Source organism: Sorex araneus, chromosome 4 (genome assembly GCF_027595985.1).
Source record: "Sorex araneus isolate mSorAra2 chromosome 4, mSorAra2.pri, whole genome shotgun sequence".
NCBI classification, from domain to species: domain Eukaryota; kingdom Metazoa; phylum Chordata; class Mammalia; order Eulipotyphla; family Soricidae; genus Sorex; species Sorex araneus.
In genome coordinates this window covers 198696920-198713768 of record NC_073305.1, presented here as the reverse complement: position 1 = coordinate 198713768, position 16849 = coordinate 198696920, and the positions used below count along the sequence as shown (strand labels likewise).

Genomic DNA, 16849 nt, shown 5'->3' with positions numbered 1-16849 from the left:
GTCCTGGTCTGAACAGAATGCAGCATCCCTAAAGAAAGGCGGGTGGAGAGAACTCCCCAGGGAACACTGAGGGCCAGACGCCCACAAGCGAGACCAACCCCGGCACAGTGCCCTTAAAAACAGCCGTGAAGGAGGGTCAGGGCCCAAGCTGCAAGAGGCCCAGAGCTCTGGGCGCCCAGCAGCTGGGAACATTGGTGGAGTCAGTCACAAAGGGGGAGCTGGAAGCCACATCGGCACGGGCACCCCCACGGAAGAAGCATCACAAGGATCACTGACGTCACACTGGCAGACTTCCTACTGTTGGTTGGTTTGGGACCACACCCGGGGTGCTCAGAGGTTACTCCTGGCTCTGTGCTCAGTGCTCAGGGGACCATATGGAGCGCCGAGAATCAAACCCAGGCATGCAAGGCAAGCGCCCTCCCCGCTGTGCTATGGCTCTGGCCCCCAGGCTGACCTAAGTACACCTGAAGTACACAAACAGTTTTGAACCTTAGTAGGTCTGCAAAACTTCATTTACAGGGAGAGCATCATTAATTTAGAGCGGACATATCAAACACATTCCTGGGGCCGGGTCAAAGCCTAACTGGCTAAGTAAGCACTTGCTTTGCAGGCAGGAAGCTGGGGTCCAGGCGCCAGCCCTGAGCAGAGCCAGAAGCAGAACCCCAAACACTCCCTCCCAAAAAGGTGGGGACTGGAGCAACAGCACAGCGGGTAGGGCATTTGCCTTGCACACGGCCAACCCAGGTTCGATTCCCAACATCCCACGTGGTCACCCAAGCACCGCCAGGAGTAATTCCTGGGTGCAGAGCCAGGAGTGACCCCTGTGGAAAAACAAACAACCTTTGAGAGCAAACACCAAGGATTCTCTGGCTGAAAACTGCGTCCAAAGAAAGCCCTGTTCGTTTCAGGGTCCCCCAAAACCGAACAGAAGACTTTAAGTGGATGTTAAAAAATTATTTTAGGGGAGCCAGAGAGGTAACAGAGGGTAGGGCTCTTGTCCTGCACAAGGTCGACCTGAGTATCCCGTACAGCACCTGAGCACAGAGCCAGGGCTGAGTCCTGAGTACCACTAGGCGTGAGCCCAAAATCAACAGCAATCACCAAAAAAATTTTTCTTTTTAAATTAGGAATCCTAAAAATGTGAAAGTAAACTTTGATTTTATTTGAAAGGCTTAATATGGGGGGGCACTCCCAAAAATTTTCAGGGACCAAAGACAAAAATGACACAGAGTTCCCCAGGAAAGCTTGCGGGGGGTGGGCTGGGGGTCAGATCTGGGCCTAGTGAAGCTCAGGGTACCAACTGGTGCTGTGGACTGAACCAGGGGTCGATCATGTCCAAGGCCCACAGTCTATCTCTCTGGCCGCCAAAACTGTTCTTAGTTAAAACTGAAGAACAGTCGCAGAGCACGGTGTCCCCCAAGGACCCCCAAGTCACCACTACAGGGTCTAGACAGCAGGGACCAGCCTGGACCCCCACCCCACCCCAGCACATCACGGAGAGTTGAGTGAAACCATAAATAGGTGGGCCGGAGCGACAGGACTGCGGGAGACGCTTGCCTCGCACATGGCCCACCCAGGATCAATCCCCGACACCCCACATGGTCCTCCACGTCCCATCAGGAGCGACCCCGAGCACAAAGCCAGGAGTAAACCCGAGCACTGTTGGACATGACCCAAAATCCAGAATCAAACAAAACCACCAATAAATGGTGCTAAGAGCCGGTCCAGGGATGGAGGTGAGCATGGGGCAACAGATGACCCCAGTTCCGCCCCCAGCCCCGGAGGCCTTCCAAGCACAATGCCCTCAGGCCCAACACTGAATGAACCTTTGGACCAGTGGGACAAGATTCCTGGTGAACAGCGGCTGGGCCACCTCTCGGCCCCTCCTCCTGGGAGATTAGATTAGAGGGACGAACAGATACAGACACTGACAGAAACAAACACTCTTGAGGAACCTTCTCAGCAGGCCAAGTGCATGCTCTACGCCTTGAGCACTGAGTCAGGAGTAGAGCTTGACCACCGCTGGGTATGTCCCACCCAGCGCCCTCCCCAAAATAAACTTAATTTTTAAAAAATAATGAGGAGCCGGAGAGACTGAGCATCAGGGAGGGCCCTTGCTGTGCACGCAGCCAGCCCGAGTTCAACCCCTGGCACCCCGTGTGGTGCCTCGAGGCCCCCGGAGAGAGCCTGGAGCAGCGCCAAGGGAGGCCCCTAAGCCCCATCAGGAAGAACGATGCCACCGGCCAGTTCCCGAGCTCACCATGGACTCCAGTGCAGACATGAGGAAGGTCACCACCATCCTGCTCTCCGACGACTCCTCGTCTTCCACGGGCACGGTGGACATTGCGACCTGGGCCATGATCCCTGCACGAGAAGAGGGGACAGTGAGCAACAGGGTGCACTGACGGAATGAGTATCTAACACGGGGTTCCGCAGCCACGCGCTCCGAGGGCCCCCAACTCCGACCCCGGGCTGTGACCTACCGTGACTCCTCTTGCCTTGTTTCCAGAAAACTGGGCCAATGGCCCCAACCAATCTCCCCCAAATAAACTCACACAGCACACCCAAAGTCACAGTTTCTCCCAAGTCGGAGAACGAGGTAATGCAGCTCCCAACCCCGTGACAGCAGGACAGACCCACCCAGGGCTGGCGGCAGGCAGGACGGAGAGGCCAGATAACAACCATAACAACCACACTCCCTGCTCCTGCAAATGTCCTGGGACCAGACAGGAGACACCAGGAGGCAGTTTAAGCTCATCAACGCATGGTCCACGGGCACTGAAGGCAAAGCGTCGGCAAAGAGTCGGAGTCCTCCGGCGTCACTGAGAAGATGCACCTGGGGCCGAGCCACAGCACAGCGCACAGCACCGGACCCCAGCACCCTACTGGGTTCTTCGGCCTCACTGGAAGTGCCCCTGAGCGCAGAGTCCGGAGTAAGCCAGGGACATGGCCAGGTGCGTGGCCCAACCACCCAAAATAAGAACGTACAGGGGCCGGGGTGCAGCTTGACCGCCGGGGATTGTGCCGTGCGACACAACACGGCAGCCCCACAGCACCGCCAGGACACCTGAGTGCACACACCTGGAGGTACCTGGCGCACTGGGGTGACCCCGCCCCGAAAAGGTAAAGGATCAGAACAATAGTAAGGTACTCGCAGGTTCTTGCACACCTAATACACAGTTGACCAGGGTTCGATCCCCAATACCCCATACGGTCCCCTGGGCACTGCCAGGTGTAGCCCAGAGAGGGAAGACAATGATAAAGACAATTTTCACACCTACTTTCTGATCTGTGGACAGAGAGGGGCAATTGTTTCCCGAAAGGAAATCTCAAACCTGACTGGAGACAATTTCTTTTACAAAAGCACCACGGCCTGCACAGAGCAGACAGCCCACAGCATGCTTCTCCCCACAATACCATCCCACCCCCAGACACTTCTGTTTTTAACATAACAAAACAGCCCATTGTCAAGCCAGAAAAGTGGTTTATGGTTAAATACAGAAATGACTTTCCCCTTAGAACCTGGGTCCAACGCTTTTCTCTTAAGGTAACTTAGCTTAAACAAATTTCTGTTAAAAGGAGGCTCGGGAAATGGCACCTGCCTGGCACACAGCCAAGCTGGGTCTGCTCCGACACCCTAGAGGAGCCCTGGCTGGAGCCAGCAAAGAGTGATCCCTGGGCATCACCAGATGTGTGGCTCAAAACCAAAAAGATGAACAAACAAAACAGTCAAATGAGGCTCAGTCAAAACAAAGGAAGCCCGGGTATGGGGGTTCCCTCAAAACACACATACTTGCCTTCCGTAATTTGTTGACGTCTTTCTCTGTTTCTGTTTTGTGAGCCACACCCGGCCGTGCTCAGGGAATCACTCACTCCTGGTGATGCTCAGGGAACACTACGGGGTGCCGGGGATCAAACCGGGTCGGCCGCGTGCAAGGCCAGCATCCTCCCCGCTGTGCAAACCCAGTATGTGAAGGTCCCAATAAGCCAGTAATTCCCCGTGTCTTCATCCTACAGGGATGCTGCAAGGTCACGAGCCGCCGGCGGCTGGAAGGTGACACGCTAACTTCCCGCCACGCTCACCGTCACCCACCGTGCCCGTGCCAGGGCAGCAGGCCTGCCCCGCGCCAGGTCAACGCCCTCCCACAGGCGGCACACACATGCACACATGCACGCACGCCTGCAGGCCAGCCACACTCCTGGTTACTAGGATGTGTTACCACGACCACCCGCGGGGAGAGCCCTGCTGGGAACCCGCAGGCTGGAGGGAGGGACCCACTGGGGCAGGATTCTGGGCACCCCCCCGAAATGCTACACTTGGTTACTATGGAAATCAGTCAAGTGTTTGGTTCCAAGAAAAGGACTGCCCCCCCACACACACACACACACACACAGTCCCTGCACTCAGACCCAGAGTGGATAGGAGCCCCCAGGCCCAGCCCCCAGGCCAGGCAGGCAACACACAAAGCCGATTTGGGGGCCCGGTGGGCACCAGGCCAACCACTATCCTGGCACACCGGAGGCCTGAGTTCGACCCCTAGCACAGCAGGTGGGGACCCTAAACAAAAAACAAATTTCTTTTGGCAGGGGAAGCAACAACACAGCAGGTAAGGTGCTCTGCGGCCGACCCAGGCTGCATGACAGCACCCGGACGGTCCCGAGCACTGCCAGGAGTGATCTCGGGCTCTGGCCCAAGCACGTAAACAAAGAAACCCAAGGCGCCTGTGAATTCCCCGGCGCGCCCGAGGGATGCAAGGCAGAATCTCTTCACCGCTGACCTTGGGCTCCCTCAGCTGGTTCACAGCTGAACACCCCAAAATCTCCTGGCTTTAAAAAACTAAGGAACCCTAGGAATGGAGCAATAGCACAGCGGTAGGGCGTTTGCCTTGCACGCGGCAGACCCAGGTTCGATTCCCAGCATCCCATAGGGTCCCCCAAGCACCGCCAGGAGTAATTCCTAAGTGCAGAGCCAGGAGTAACCCCTGAGCATCGCCGGGTGTGACCCAAAAAGAAAAAAGAAAAAGAATCACTAAGGAACCAGAAAGGAATCCAGCACTTTGCCACTGAGCTGCACTCCAGCCTCGACAGACCTTTCTGCGGGCAGGAATTTTAGCTCGCGCACGAGGCCCTGAAACACCAAGTCCCAGTTCGGGAATTGGACAGTCAGCGTGGCAGGGAGGGACCCTCAGGTGGTTGTGTTTCTGTTTTGGCCATACCCAGCAGTGCTCGGGGCTGACTCCAGGCTCTGCAACCTGACCTGGAGCTTGGGGGTGCCTATGGGATGCTGGGATGGGCCCTGGGCCCGCAGCACGGAGCACTCTCTGTCTGGGGGGCAGGGGGGCTTCCAAGCAGCAATCAGGGGCCAGCGACTGCGAAGTCCCCAGCACCAGGGCCACCGCCGGCCCTGCAGAGTGGGCAACCGACCTCAGTGTCAGGGGTCCCTCCCCCGCCTGGGCTCCGAGCAGTCTCTCGAGCCCCATTCCACCTTCTGTGTCTGCCAAGAATTCCCGGGGTGCAGAGAGTCTGCTTCACGCGCGGGAGGCCCACGTGGGAGCCCCAGGGGAGCACCATCCTGAGCCCAGACACACGAGCAGCCTCCTTGAGCCGCACCAGGTGTGGCCCCCAAACCCAAACAGCCAAACCAAGGCTGGCTGCAGGAACCAGACACGCGCCCGAGCAGCCTCCTTGAGCCGCACCAGGTGTGGCCCCCAAACCCAAACAGCCAAACCAAGGCTGGCTGCAGGAACCAGACACGCGCCCGTGGGGCAGAGGACAGGAGAGCCTGCCCCGCGAGCACGCTCTGCCCACGCCCACAGAGCTGTCCTGGGGCCCCACAGGCTACAGATGTTCAGACCTGCTGCTACTCTTTGCATGACACTTCCAGGGTCTGGGCCCCACGAGCCCTGTCAGGAGTGATGCCTGAGCACTGAGACAGTAGCAAGCCCTGAGCACCACCAGGTCTGGCCATCCCGACCTCCCCACCCCTCAAAAAAAAAAAAAAAAAAGTCACTTGTTCTGGAGTTTGTATCGCAATTCCTGAGTCCAGTGGGAACTGGACTAGTAAGCATTGCTGGCTGAGAGGCCGGCCAGAGGCACGTGGAGGAGGTGCGCTGTCCCTCACCAGGACAAAGGGACAGAGCGGCCAGCCGCGTCCCCGCCCCACACCGCCTGCACTTCCTCCTGTCTTTCCACTTCTGTGTCTCTGGTCTGGTTTTAGTCTCCCTTTATGAGCTCCGACGTCACTTCACTGGTAGGTCACTGTCTCCGTCTCTCCTGCCGGCCACTCTGCTGCCCATCACCCGCCCACCCCACCCCTCTCTGAAAGCCAACTCCAGGCTTCCCTGGAACCTTCTGTTTCACAGCCCTCAGAGATCCATTTCAGGGATTAAGTTTACCTGGTCCTTACAGTTCTGATGTGCTCTCACCTCACATAAAGTCAGAAATTCCCTTTTTTAAAAAAGAAAAATGCCATTTGACGCTTCTACTTTTAATTGACCCGTGCTGTATGGCTGAATGTCAAGTAATAAAAAATATCATATGGGGGCCAGAGCAAAGAGAGTACCGTGGGGAGGGTGCTTACATGCAGCCGACCCTGGTTCCATCGCCAGCACTTGAGTGACTCCTGAGCGCAGAGCCAGGCGTAACCTCTGAGCACCCCCAGGTGTGACCCAAAAACCAGAGGCATACACAACACAGTACACAACATGTATAGTATGCATGTATACATAACACACTGCACTGCCTGTGACGTACACTGCATATGGACTGTGGGAGGCTGGAGCAGTAACACAGATGTTCAGGCACTTGCCCCGCAGGATGCCGACCTGGACCTGAGCCCCTGCACCCCGTATGTTCCCCAGAGCCAGGAGTCTTCCCTGAACACTGGGCACCAATCAAAAATATTAAAATATTGTAACAAGAGAACTTATGGAACTCTTGAACACTGTCATACACACCATGACCCTAACAACAACAAAAAGGAACATTTTTTATTAAACTCTGTCCTAAAAGTAGCGGGAGCAACAGTACAGCCGGCAGGGTGCCTGCCTTGCGCAGGGCCAACCGACCAGGGTTCTACCCCCGGCACCCCACATGTCCCGAAGCCCGACCCACAGGAATGACCCCTGAGCAAAGGACTAGGAGTCAGCCCTGAATACTGCTGGGTGTGGCCCCTTTTAAAACAAGCAAAAATTACACATTTTTTAAAGCATACTTGCTCCAAATTGTTTCAAATTAGGCAAAGTGCAAAAAAAAAAAAAGGTACCATAACACAACTTTATTTCATTACATTCATGCCCCAATTTTGTTTTCAGCAAAAAACTTTTCAATTCAATCTTACCATATACAATTTTAAATCAACAACATCCTTTTGTTAAAATAAGATTTCCCTCTCTCCATTTGCTTCCTTGTCCATGGCCTCTTGAGGGGTCCCCACAGCAGTGAGGTTTCAGGGCTTCAGGGCTTTTTTTTTTTTCTTTTTGGGTCACACCTGGCGATTCCCAGGGGTTACTCCTGGCTCTGCACTCAGGAATCACCCTGGCGGTGCTCAGGGGACCATATGGAATGCTGGGAATTGAACCTGGGTCAGCCGCATGCAAAGCAAACGCCCTACCCGCTGTGCTATCGCTCCAGCCCCCTGCGGGGCTTCTTGAGTGCTGGAACTCACCGTTTCTGTCACCTTAGACAGGAGAGGGCCACCCCAGAAAGGGAGGGGCCTCGCTGAGGTCAGGAGACAGTTAAATTTGGCAACAGGGTGCTACTATAATCCCCACCCTGGCTCCAAATTCCAAAACTTCCCACACTATAATAATCGAAGGCAGGTTTAAAAACGGAAAAGGACCAGAGGCAAATTACACAGTGCCTAGGGCCAACCTGTGTGTTTTTGTTTGGTTTTGTTTTGAGCGCTGGGACAGACCCAGGCCCTCACCCACACTTTCTCCCCCGCCCCCCGCCAGGCAGCAACTTCGCCCTAAACATTCCAAATTTGGGGGGAGCGTGACCATCCTGTCCAGGCACCAAAGGCTCAGTGGACACTGGAAACCACTTGAGGTATCAACGCAACTCACGTTCGATGAAGAAAACCAAAACTCTGACTCTGGGCCAGAGAGGAAGGACGCTGGCCTTGCACACGGCCCACCAGGGTGTGACTGGCCCAAAGGGTCCCCCAAGCCCTACCAGGAGCCATCCTGAGCCCCGCTGGTGTGACCCAAGAACACACACAGACGAAACAGGCTTTCTGTGTCCAACCTGGGCTAGGCAGAGCACAGGCACGGCCCGGGTTTGGTCGGTGGCACCGCACGGTCCCCCCAAATGCCAAGAGGAATGAGCTCCGAGCATCACAGGGTGCGGTCCCCAAGCAAACAAAAACAAAGTCTGATTCAAAGAAAAACCTGTGACAGTCACGTCATCTGTGGTGCAGGCCACAAACCCCACTGGCAAGCGCGGTCCCGTCCCTGCGCCCAGCCTATCCCAGCCCAGAGCAGAGACAAAAGGAGGTTTTGCCTCGTGAAATTCAACACCCCCTTCGCTCAGCGAGGAGGAATTAAAGTAATCAGCAAAAATTAGAGTAGCAAGCCCATCACTTTATTTTCACCATGTTGGGGGGGGGGAGTAACACACCCAGTGGTGCTCAGAGGCCCACCAGGGGCCTCTCAATCCCTTGAGCCCCATCCCTGCTTCCAGACCACCCTCTTCTCCCACAAAGGGCTGGAGCACTTGTTTTGCATGCCGGAGGCCTCAGCACCCCAGGGAGGGGCCAACGGGTGTCAGTCCGGCCATCAGAAAAATGGGGGGCAGGGGGCTTGCAGAGCGACAGCACGGCCAGGAAGACACTTGCCTTACACGTGGGCAACCCGGCTGAATCCCCCAGCACCACTTATGGCCCTCCCAGCCCTGCCAGGAGTGATCCCTGAGCACTGTCCCATGTGGCCCCCAAAACAAACATTAAATGAAAAATTTTTAGTGTCTTTTCTTTGGGGGGGTTGCCCCTCCCAGTGGTGCTGGGGGGACCGTGTGGCACACAGCATTGAACAGAGGTTGGTCACATTTAAGACAAGCACCTGAACTGGAGAACTACCTCTCTCGGGTCCCAAAAGTCATGTTCTTATTTATAAGAAGCAATAGCACAGTGGGTAGGGCGTTTGCCTTGCACACGGCCAATCCAGGTTCGAGATTCCTCTGTCCCTCTCAGAGAGCCTGGCAAGCTACCGAGAGTATCCCACCCGCACGGCAGAGCCTGGCAAGCTCCCAGTGGCGTATTCGATATGCCAAAAACAGTAACAAGTCTCACAATGGAAACGTTACTGGTGCCCACTCGAGCAAATTGATGAACGGGACAGTGACAGTGACGGTAATTTACAAGAACATAATTCCCAGCTAAGAGAGACAGCTCAGTGGGCTAGGTACTTGCCTGAGCCACAGCAGGCACGGGTTCAATACCAGGCACAGCACAGAGCCCCCTTGGCTGGGAGGGACCCCAAGCACTACCAGCTGGAACTCAAGAAGAACCAAACTGTTATTTCTTTACAATGTTTAGGGCTAAGTTAAAAATCCATCACCTAGCATGCTCACATTCTGTTTTGTTTGTTTGTGTCTTTTAGGGGCTCACACCGGGCAGTGCCCGGGGCTCCTCCTGACTCGGCACTCAGGAATCACTCCCGGTGGTGAGTCACTCCGTGGGGGGGCCCAATGGGATACTGGTGATGGCGTCTGGGTCAGATGTATGCGGGGCAAACGCCCTCCCCGCTGTACTACCTCCCTGGCCAACATAAATACCATTTTCTACCAATCTCTTACGACTGGGCCGGAGCACTAGTACAGCAGGTAGCACGCAGGCCTTGCATGCAGCTGGCCCGAGTGTGACCCCTGGCATCCCACACGGTCCCCCAAGAAGTGAGGAGAGATCCGAGGGTAGAGCCGGGAGTAAGACCTGAGCATCGCCCAGGGCGGCCCAGAAACAAAACAAAAAAACTTATTACTACTATTTAAATTCTTATGTGCCACTGAAATTGATGGTATTTGAGCTTTAGGTTATACCTCTAATTACTACATACTAAAAGTTAACGAACGTTTTCATGGAAGCAAATTTACTCAATCCCTAATTGTATGTGCTTCACAGTTTAGATCGTAAACACAAATTTAAAGTACCTCTGAGCTTTGTTTTAGGGACACACCTGGCTGTGCTCAGGGGACCATAGGGAGTACCAGGGATTGAACCCGGGTCGGTCGAGTGCAAGGAAAGTACCCTCCACACTGTCCCCCCGCCCCCTGTGTAATTTTTTTTTTTTTTTTTTTTTTTGCTTTTTGGGTCACACCTGGCGATGCACAGGGGTTACTCCTGGCTCTGCACTCAGGAATCACCCCTGGCGGGTGCTCAGGGGACCATAAGGGATGCTGGGAACCGAACCCGGGTCGACTGTGCGCAAGGCAAACGCCCTACCCGCTGTGCTATATTGCTCTAGCCCCCACCCCTGTGTAATTTTTAACATCAGTTCTAATTATGTCCAATTACTAGCTTCTCAGAAACTCTTGAGTTAAATTCACTGATCCTACTTACCTTCTGAATTAACTTAGTATCTTGGTTTATTTATGAGGCTTCCGCCTAACAATTTTACTTTTCTTGCTCTTGTTTTTGAGCCACACCCAGCAGTGCTCAGGGGGTGCTCCCGGGTCCATACACCCGAGCCTCCCGCACACAAACCAGGCACCCAGCCCTGACTCCTCAACCAGGGCCCAGACAACCTATTTGTGTTTGTTTTTTTGTGGGTTTGAGGGCTACACCCATTGGTGGTCAGGACTCAGGCCTGGCCTCCTGCTTCCGGATCACCCCTGGCAGTGCTGGGGGACCATGTGGGATGCCCAGGATCAAGCCAGGGTCGGCCACACGCAAGGCAAGAGCCTACCCAGCCTCCAACCGCGCTCTCTGGCCAACTTATTTTTAAAGCTAACAGCTGAGCGCCCTGGAAAATAACATGAAAAACAAAAGATCACAGAATGGAGCAGATGGTTCCACAGGGTCTGAGCTCTGAATACCAACCCGGGCCTTCCATCCTAGCCTGTCTGGTTTTAAACACACCTAAACTTTCATTGTGCAGGAGAATAAGGCTCAGAAAAGCACTGTTTTCAGGAACTTAGACAACAATACTGGGATTGTTCAACTCACAGGCCAAACCTTCAACCCTCGAAAATAAATAATGCCTGCAAAGAAGCCTTCTAAAAGGGAAGAGGAGAGAGTGCAGCTCACAGAATAACAAAGGGAGGGGGAGGGGGGAGGGAGTGGGGAGAGAGGGAGGGACGGAGGGAGGGAGGGGAGAGGAGAAGAGAGAAGAGGAGAGAGGGAGTGGGGAAGAGAGGGCGGCTACACCTGGCGATGCTCTGGACCTACTCCTGGCTCTGTGCTCAGGGGCGACTCCTGGCAGGGCTTGGGGAGCCAAATGAAGTGCCAGGGATCAAACCCAAGCCACACCATCCCCCAGAACTGCATGTGGCCTCCGGAGCTCCACCAGGAGTGACCCCTGAGCACAGACCTTGGAGCAGGGCCTAAGTACCGCTGGGTTTTTGGCCCGAGACAGGAATAAGCCGAAGGCCCACAGCGCTGCCTGCCTGACAAGCATATGGTCATGAGTTCGAATGCCCAGAGTCCCACATGCGCCGGCACAGCAGTGACAGCTCTCTCTCTGGGTACCACAGTGAAAAATGTGGGCATGCGAAGGCCCTAAGTGCAAGACCTCTCCCTCTCCCTCGATCCTCTGTTTCTGGGTCTGTACCCCAGCCCCGACACTTCGGGGGCTCCAGCCCCCGCAGTCTGCCTGCACATATCCCGGGCATGCTTGTGGGGTCCCGTCCCTGTGTGGTGCTAGCGCTGGACCCCAGGGCTCATTTTAATCCGACGTCCTCAAAAGGAACAAACCCTTGACCACTCTGGTATAGCTTTCTATACATGAGAAAACCATAAACAATAATTTAAGGGAGGAAAAATTATTTCCCTGAATTGCTTCACCAAAAAAAAAAAAAAACAAAGTCAAAAGGGGGAAATCCCAAGACAGTGGGTCCTTCCCAGTCTCTCCTCCCTGGCTGAGGCGGACCTGTGGGCCCCCGAGTTCCTGGAGAAAGCTGGGATTGCCTCAGAAGCTCAGTTTCTCAGAATCTCTGTACTATTTGTATTCGTGTGGCCTTTATCAGATGCTCTGCGGATGCCAGATGCTGCCCCTGGCACCCTAAAGCACATTTCCATCTTCCTGTCTGGGGGCCACGCCCAACAGTGCTCAGGGGAGCACCGCGGGTGCTAGGGATCAGCCGGGTGTGCTGCACGCAAGGCCAGGGCCTGACCGGCCGCACTGGCCCTGCAGCCCCTCGCCTGCCATCTGTCCGGTTCTCTCAGTGGGGGAAGTGAGGGCCAGGGAGAAAGCACAGGGCTGGGGCTTGTCCTAACTGCGGTTCAGCCGGGGGGCCAGAGCAAAGCCCGGAGCAGCCCCAGAGAGGAAGAGGGGCCACAGAGCCATGTGCAGGCCACCCCCGGGCGCGCCCAGCAACCCGGTTCCTCAGAGCAGAGGCTGGCCTGGCCTCAAGCGACTGCGACTCCCCCACCCCTCCCCCAGCTGGCTGCAGGCTCTGGCTCAGTGGCTCTGCACACAGAGGGGGTCCCAAGTCCCCACTCTGCCCTGCGGTGGCCTCCTTGTCAGGCAGGCACATGGCCACTGAGCCACTCCCCACTGGGGGGGAGCTGGGGGTGTCACTCATCCCAGTGGTGCTCAGGGAGAGAACCCGGACTTCCTGCGTGCAAGGCACACACTAAGCTCTTTGAGCTCTGCCCCCAAGTGCCTCCCCCCAAAATACACGTCAGCTATTTTTATTTTTTATAACACAGAGCAATTAGAAGTCAACCCTCCATCTGCTCCTGACAACCCAGCCCCGACCAAACCCCCTAACTCCCCCACCGCCCGAAGAGGAGCAAAACTCAGAGACAAGACTAAACACGGACGGAGAGAGAACCAGGGCGGCAGGGCAGCAGGGAGGGCGCTGGCCTTGCAGGCAGCCGACCCGGGTTCGATCCCCCGCAATCCCCACAAGGTTCCCTCCCCTTCGGGAGTGAGCCCTGAGCACTGCCAGGTGTGGCCCCAAAACAAACAAACAAAACCACAACCTCAACGGAGGGAAAGGAGAGAACTGAACTGGGAAAATGAGAGCTAGGAGTCCCCGCAAACAACGGGAAGGATGGAGAGGAAACGGCGCAGGATGGAGACCACGCACCGCTCCGCGCCAGGGGCAGGGACAGCAGGGCACAGACCCCGGCTGGGCCCCCACCACCACGGGGCATGGCCCCCCCAAAACAAAACATGACCACTGGGTACAGCACAGGAACAACATAATTTCCATTCCTAAGTCTGGAGTGACAGTGCGTGCCTTACACACAGTCAACCTGGGTTTGGTCCCTCGCACCACACCTGGTCTCCTGAATCCTGCCAGAAGTGACAGTGATCCCTGAGGACCACCGGGTGTGATCGCACCCTCCAAAAAAAAAAAAAATTAAATAACATCCAATTCCTACTTTTATCCCTGTCAGGCGGGTGGCCTGAGCTTCACTTTGGCTCACGAGGGTGAGTAACAGTCTCCGACTGCATGTCCAGGTCAGCAGTGAGACAGTGTCTCTCCTCTACAATTGCAGGGAACCTGCACTCTTTCACTCGGCAACAGGAAACGAGCGTAACCCAGCAAGGCTGGGCTCTGTGGCAGGGGTCCTCACATCTACCCACCCCTGTCCCGGGCGACCGGCAGCGCCAACACGGAGGGGTGACTCAGCCACGAAGACTGAGTTCAAGAGAAAAAAACAACGGCAACAATGTTTCTGTTTACAGGCCATTCCTAGTAGTACTTGGGGCCCTGTGGGTGCCGGGGACTGACCGCGGGTCACCCAAGTGCAAGGCAAACACCCTCTCCAATGCCCTATCTCTGCGGCCCCTGCATCGATGATTCTTAAAGACGCTATCAGTAAAACCCTTGACGAGTACCCTTGACGGCAGTGCTCAGGGATCACGCCTGGCAGGGACCAGGGTGCCATATGGGATGTGCTGGGACTCAAGCCCAGGTTGGCGCCCGACCCGCTGTACTCGCTCCCGGGCCCAAGCCAGGGAGCCAGGTCAAGTCTGGGCACAGGCTTTGCCTGCACGAGGCCCAGCTTCAACCTCTAGTACCATGTGCCGGCCAATACTGCTGGGTGATGCCAGGGCAGGGGGTACTGCCAGCTGTGGCCCCAGCCTCCTCCTCCTCCTCCTCAGACAGGATAAAACACAAAACCAGCCAGTTCTCCTCGGTAACTCGAGATTACTTTGCCCAGAAGAAATACACTACCAGGGCTGGAGCGATAGCACAGCGGGGAGGGCACTTGCCTTGCATAAGGCCGAGCCGGGTTCGATTCCCAGCATACCACATGGTCCCCTGAGCACCGCCAGGGGTAATTCCTGAGGGCAGAGCCAGGAGTAACCCCTGTGCATCGCCAGGTGTGACCCAAAGGAAAAAAAACATCCACTGTCAAAACAAAAAAGTTTTTCAGGCCAGAGCGATACAGTCCAGTGGGTGGGCACTTGCCCTGCATGTGCCAACCCGAGTTCTGTCCCAGGCACCCCAAAGTCCCCCACACACACCCTGAGTGATCCCCGAGTGAAGAGCCAGGAGTCAGCCTGAAACATGGCTGGATGCAGACCAAAAAACAGAGCAATTTTTTCCCTTGGCCAGGGTGCTTGCCTTGCACACGGCCTCCCCAGTTCAATCCCTGGCACCGCACATGGTCCCCCGAACCCTGCCAGGATGGATCCTGAGCACAGAGCCAGTAGTAAGCCCTGAGCGACACGGGGCAAGCCCTGTCGCCCACACCGCTCCCCACTCCAAAAAAAAAAAAAAACCCTCCATCAGATTAGGGCAGGAAACAGCGCAGGCCCCGGTGCACCTGCCTCCCGGGTGCCCACGACGAGTGCGAATCCCTGGCTACCTTCAGTGTGGACAGCTGAGGCCACGCTGCAATGCGAAACTGGATCCTAGCACCCCAAGCAATTTCCAGCCACGCCACAAGTAGGCAGGCGTGGTAGGAGCACCTCAAAAGGAGTGCAGTTCCCAAGGACGTGCAAGAGCCTGGTCCAGGAAGCAAAGGATGTGCAAACCTCAGTGGGCATCAAGTCCAGCCCCGGGAGGACAGGGCCCCCGTCTGGCCTGGCCCCTCTGGGTGCCATGCAAAGGCCCCAGCACCCCAGAGACTCGATTCCGAGAGGTGACAATGGGACCTGAGGGCAGTCTGGCCCGGAGGAAATTAATTAGTAAGTGACTAAAAGGTGTTGGGGCGAGGAGGGGATGAGGTTAATTTCCAGGCCCACACAGAATGCAGAGATGGCTGCAGCACATGTTCTTCAGGCTCCCAAGTTGTTTTGTTTTGTTTTAAATTTTCCAGATTGGGGCTGGAGTGATAGCACAGAAGATAGGGCATTTGCCTTGCACTCTGCCAACCCCGGGTTCGATTCCCCAGCATCCCATATGGTCCCCCAAGCACCGCCAGGAGTAATTCCTGAGTGCAAAGCCAGGAGTAACCCCTGAGCATCGCTGGGTGTGACCCAAAAAGAAAAATAAATAAATAAATAAATAAATAAATAAGTAAATAAATAAATAAATAAATAAAATAGAGGGCAGAGGGCGCTTGTGTTGCTTGCACCCAGCGGACCCAAGTTCAATCCCGGGCACCCCAGAGCCCACTAGGACTGATCGGTGTGGCCGGACACAAACAAAAATCAAAAATAAATAAAACTACAAACTTCCTAAACTTTATTCTGTAATTGCAAAAACAATGAACTCCATTTCCAAGCACTCTACGTTAAACAGTCCTAACGGGCTTTCAGGTCTAATTTTTAAAGTAATAAAAAACACTTAGAAGAAACTTCCCTCACTCACAGGTGACTCTGACAGCAAGGCGAGGGGTTCTCCCCATCACTGAGCTCCACCTCAGGCCTCCAGAATCAGGTTCTGGGCTGGGTCCCTGGGGTGGGCCTAGCCCAATGGACCAGGATGCTGGTGCCAGCAAGTGCAGAGAACTTCGGACAACGTTCAAGTTTTGGAGTCAACGTTTCCTCCCTGGGTTATCACCCAGCCGCACTGGGCTTGGCCCTTGCCAACAAGCAGGGGTTACCCAGTTACTGAGCTTGAGAGCAGCACAAAGGGGGTCTGCATAGCTAGTTCAATGGTAAAGAGCGAGCACCAAGGCCAATCCAGGTTTGGTTTTGGTTTTTTTTTTTGTTTTGAACCACACCCAAAAATGCTCTCCTGGCTCCTAGAGGTGCTCAGGGGACCATATGAGGTGCTGGAAATTGAACCCAGGACAGGTGTGTGCAGGGCAAGCACCCTACCTGCTGTACTATCCAACGCGGCCAATCCAGGTCTGATCCCCAGCACCTGATCAACCAGCTGCCCCAGGAATGATCGCAGAGCACAGAGCCAGGAGTAAGCCCGGGGCACGGCAGGGTGTGGCCCAAAACCCAAACAAATAAAAAAAGTATTGCCAGGGCAGGGAAGGGGTGGGCCCTTGCAGTCAAGTGCAGCCCTTTCATGCAGAAGAGGGTGCCAGCGCGCACACACGCGCACACAGACACACACACACACACACACGCGCGCGCATGATGCACCCACGCACGCACATACGCACGCACGCACACAATGTCGGAAAGGGAATCTCCAGAAGCTCGCTGCCGTCACCACCTCAAAGGCAGAGAAGGGGAGAAAGATAAGGGCAGAAGCGATTTAATCCCTCTTCTGAATACCAAGGGCAAAGAACAAAACGCACAAGGACACAGGACAAAACCAAAGCTCCTGGAGG

At 55.3% G+C, this 16849-nt stretch overlaps 1 protein-coding gene across 9 annotated transcripts in view; it reads right to left on the bottom strand.

The window, feature by feature from the left end:
• Nucleotides 1-16849, bottom strand: part of GTF2I (general transcription factor IIi) — a 71315-nt gene that overhangs the window by 52850 nt on the left and 1616 nt on the right. For all 9 annotated transcript variants that reach the window (XM_055134391.1, XM_055134382.1, XM_055134384.1 and 6 more), the window contains exon 2: nucleotides 2261-2364. In XM_055134391.1, the coding sequence (XP_054990366.1) occupies nucleotides 2261-2359 (99 nt within the window). In that variant the 5' untranslated portion in view covers nucleotides 2360-2364. The remainder of the gene's footprint in view (nucleotides 1-2260; nucleotides 2365-16849) is intronic.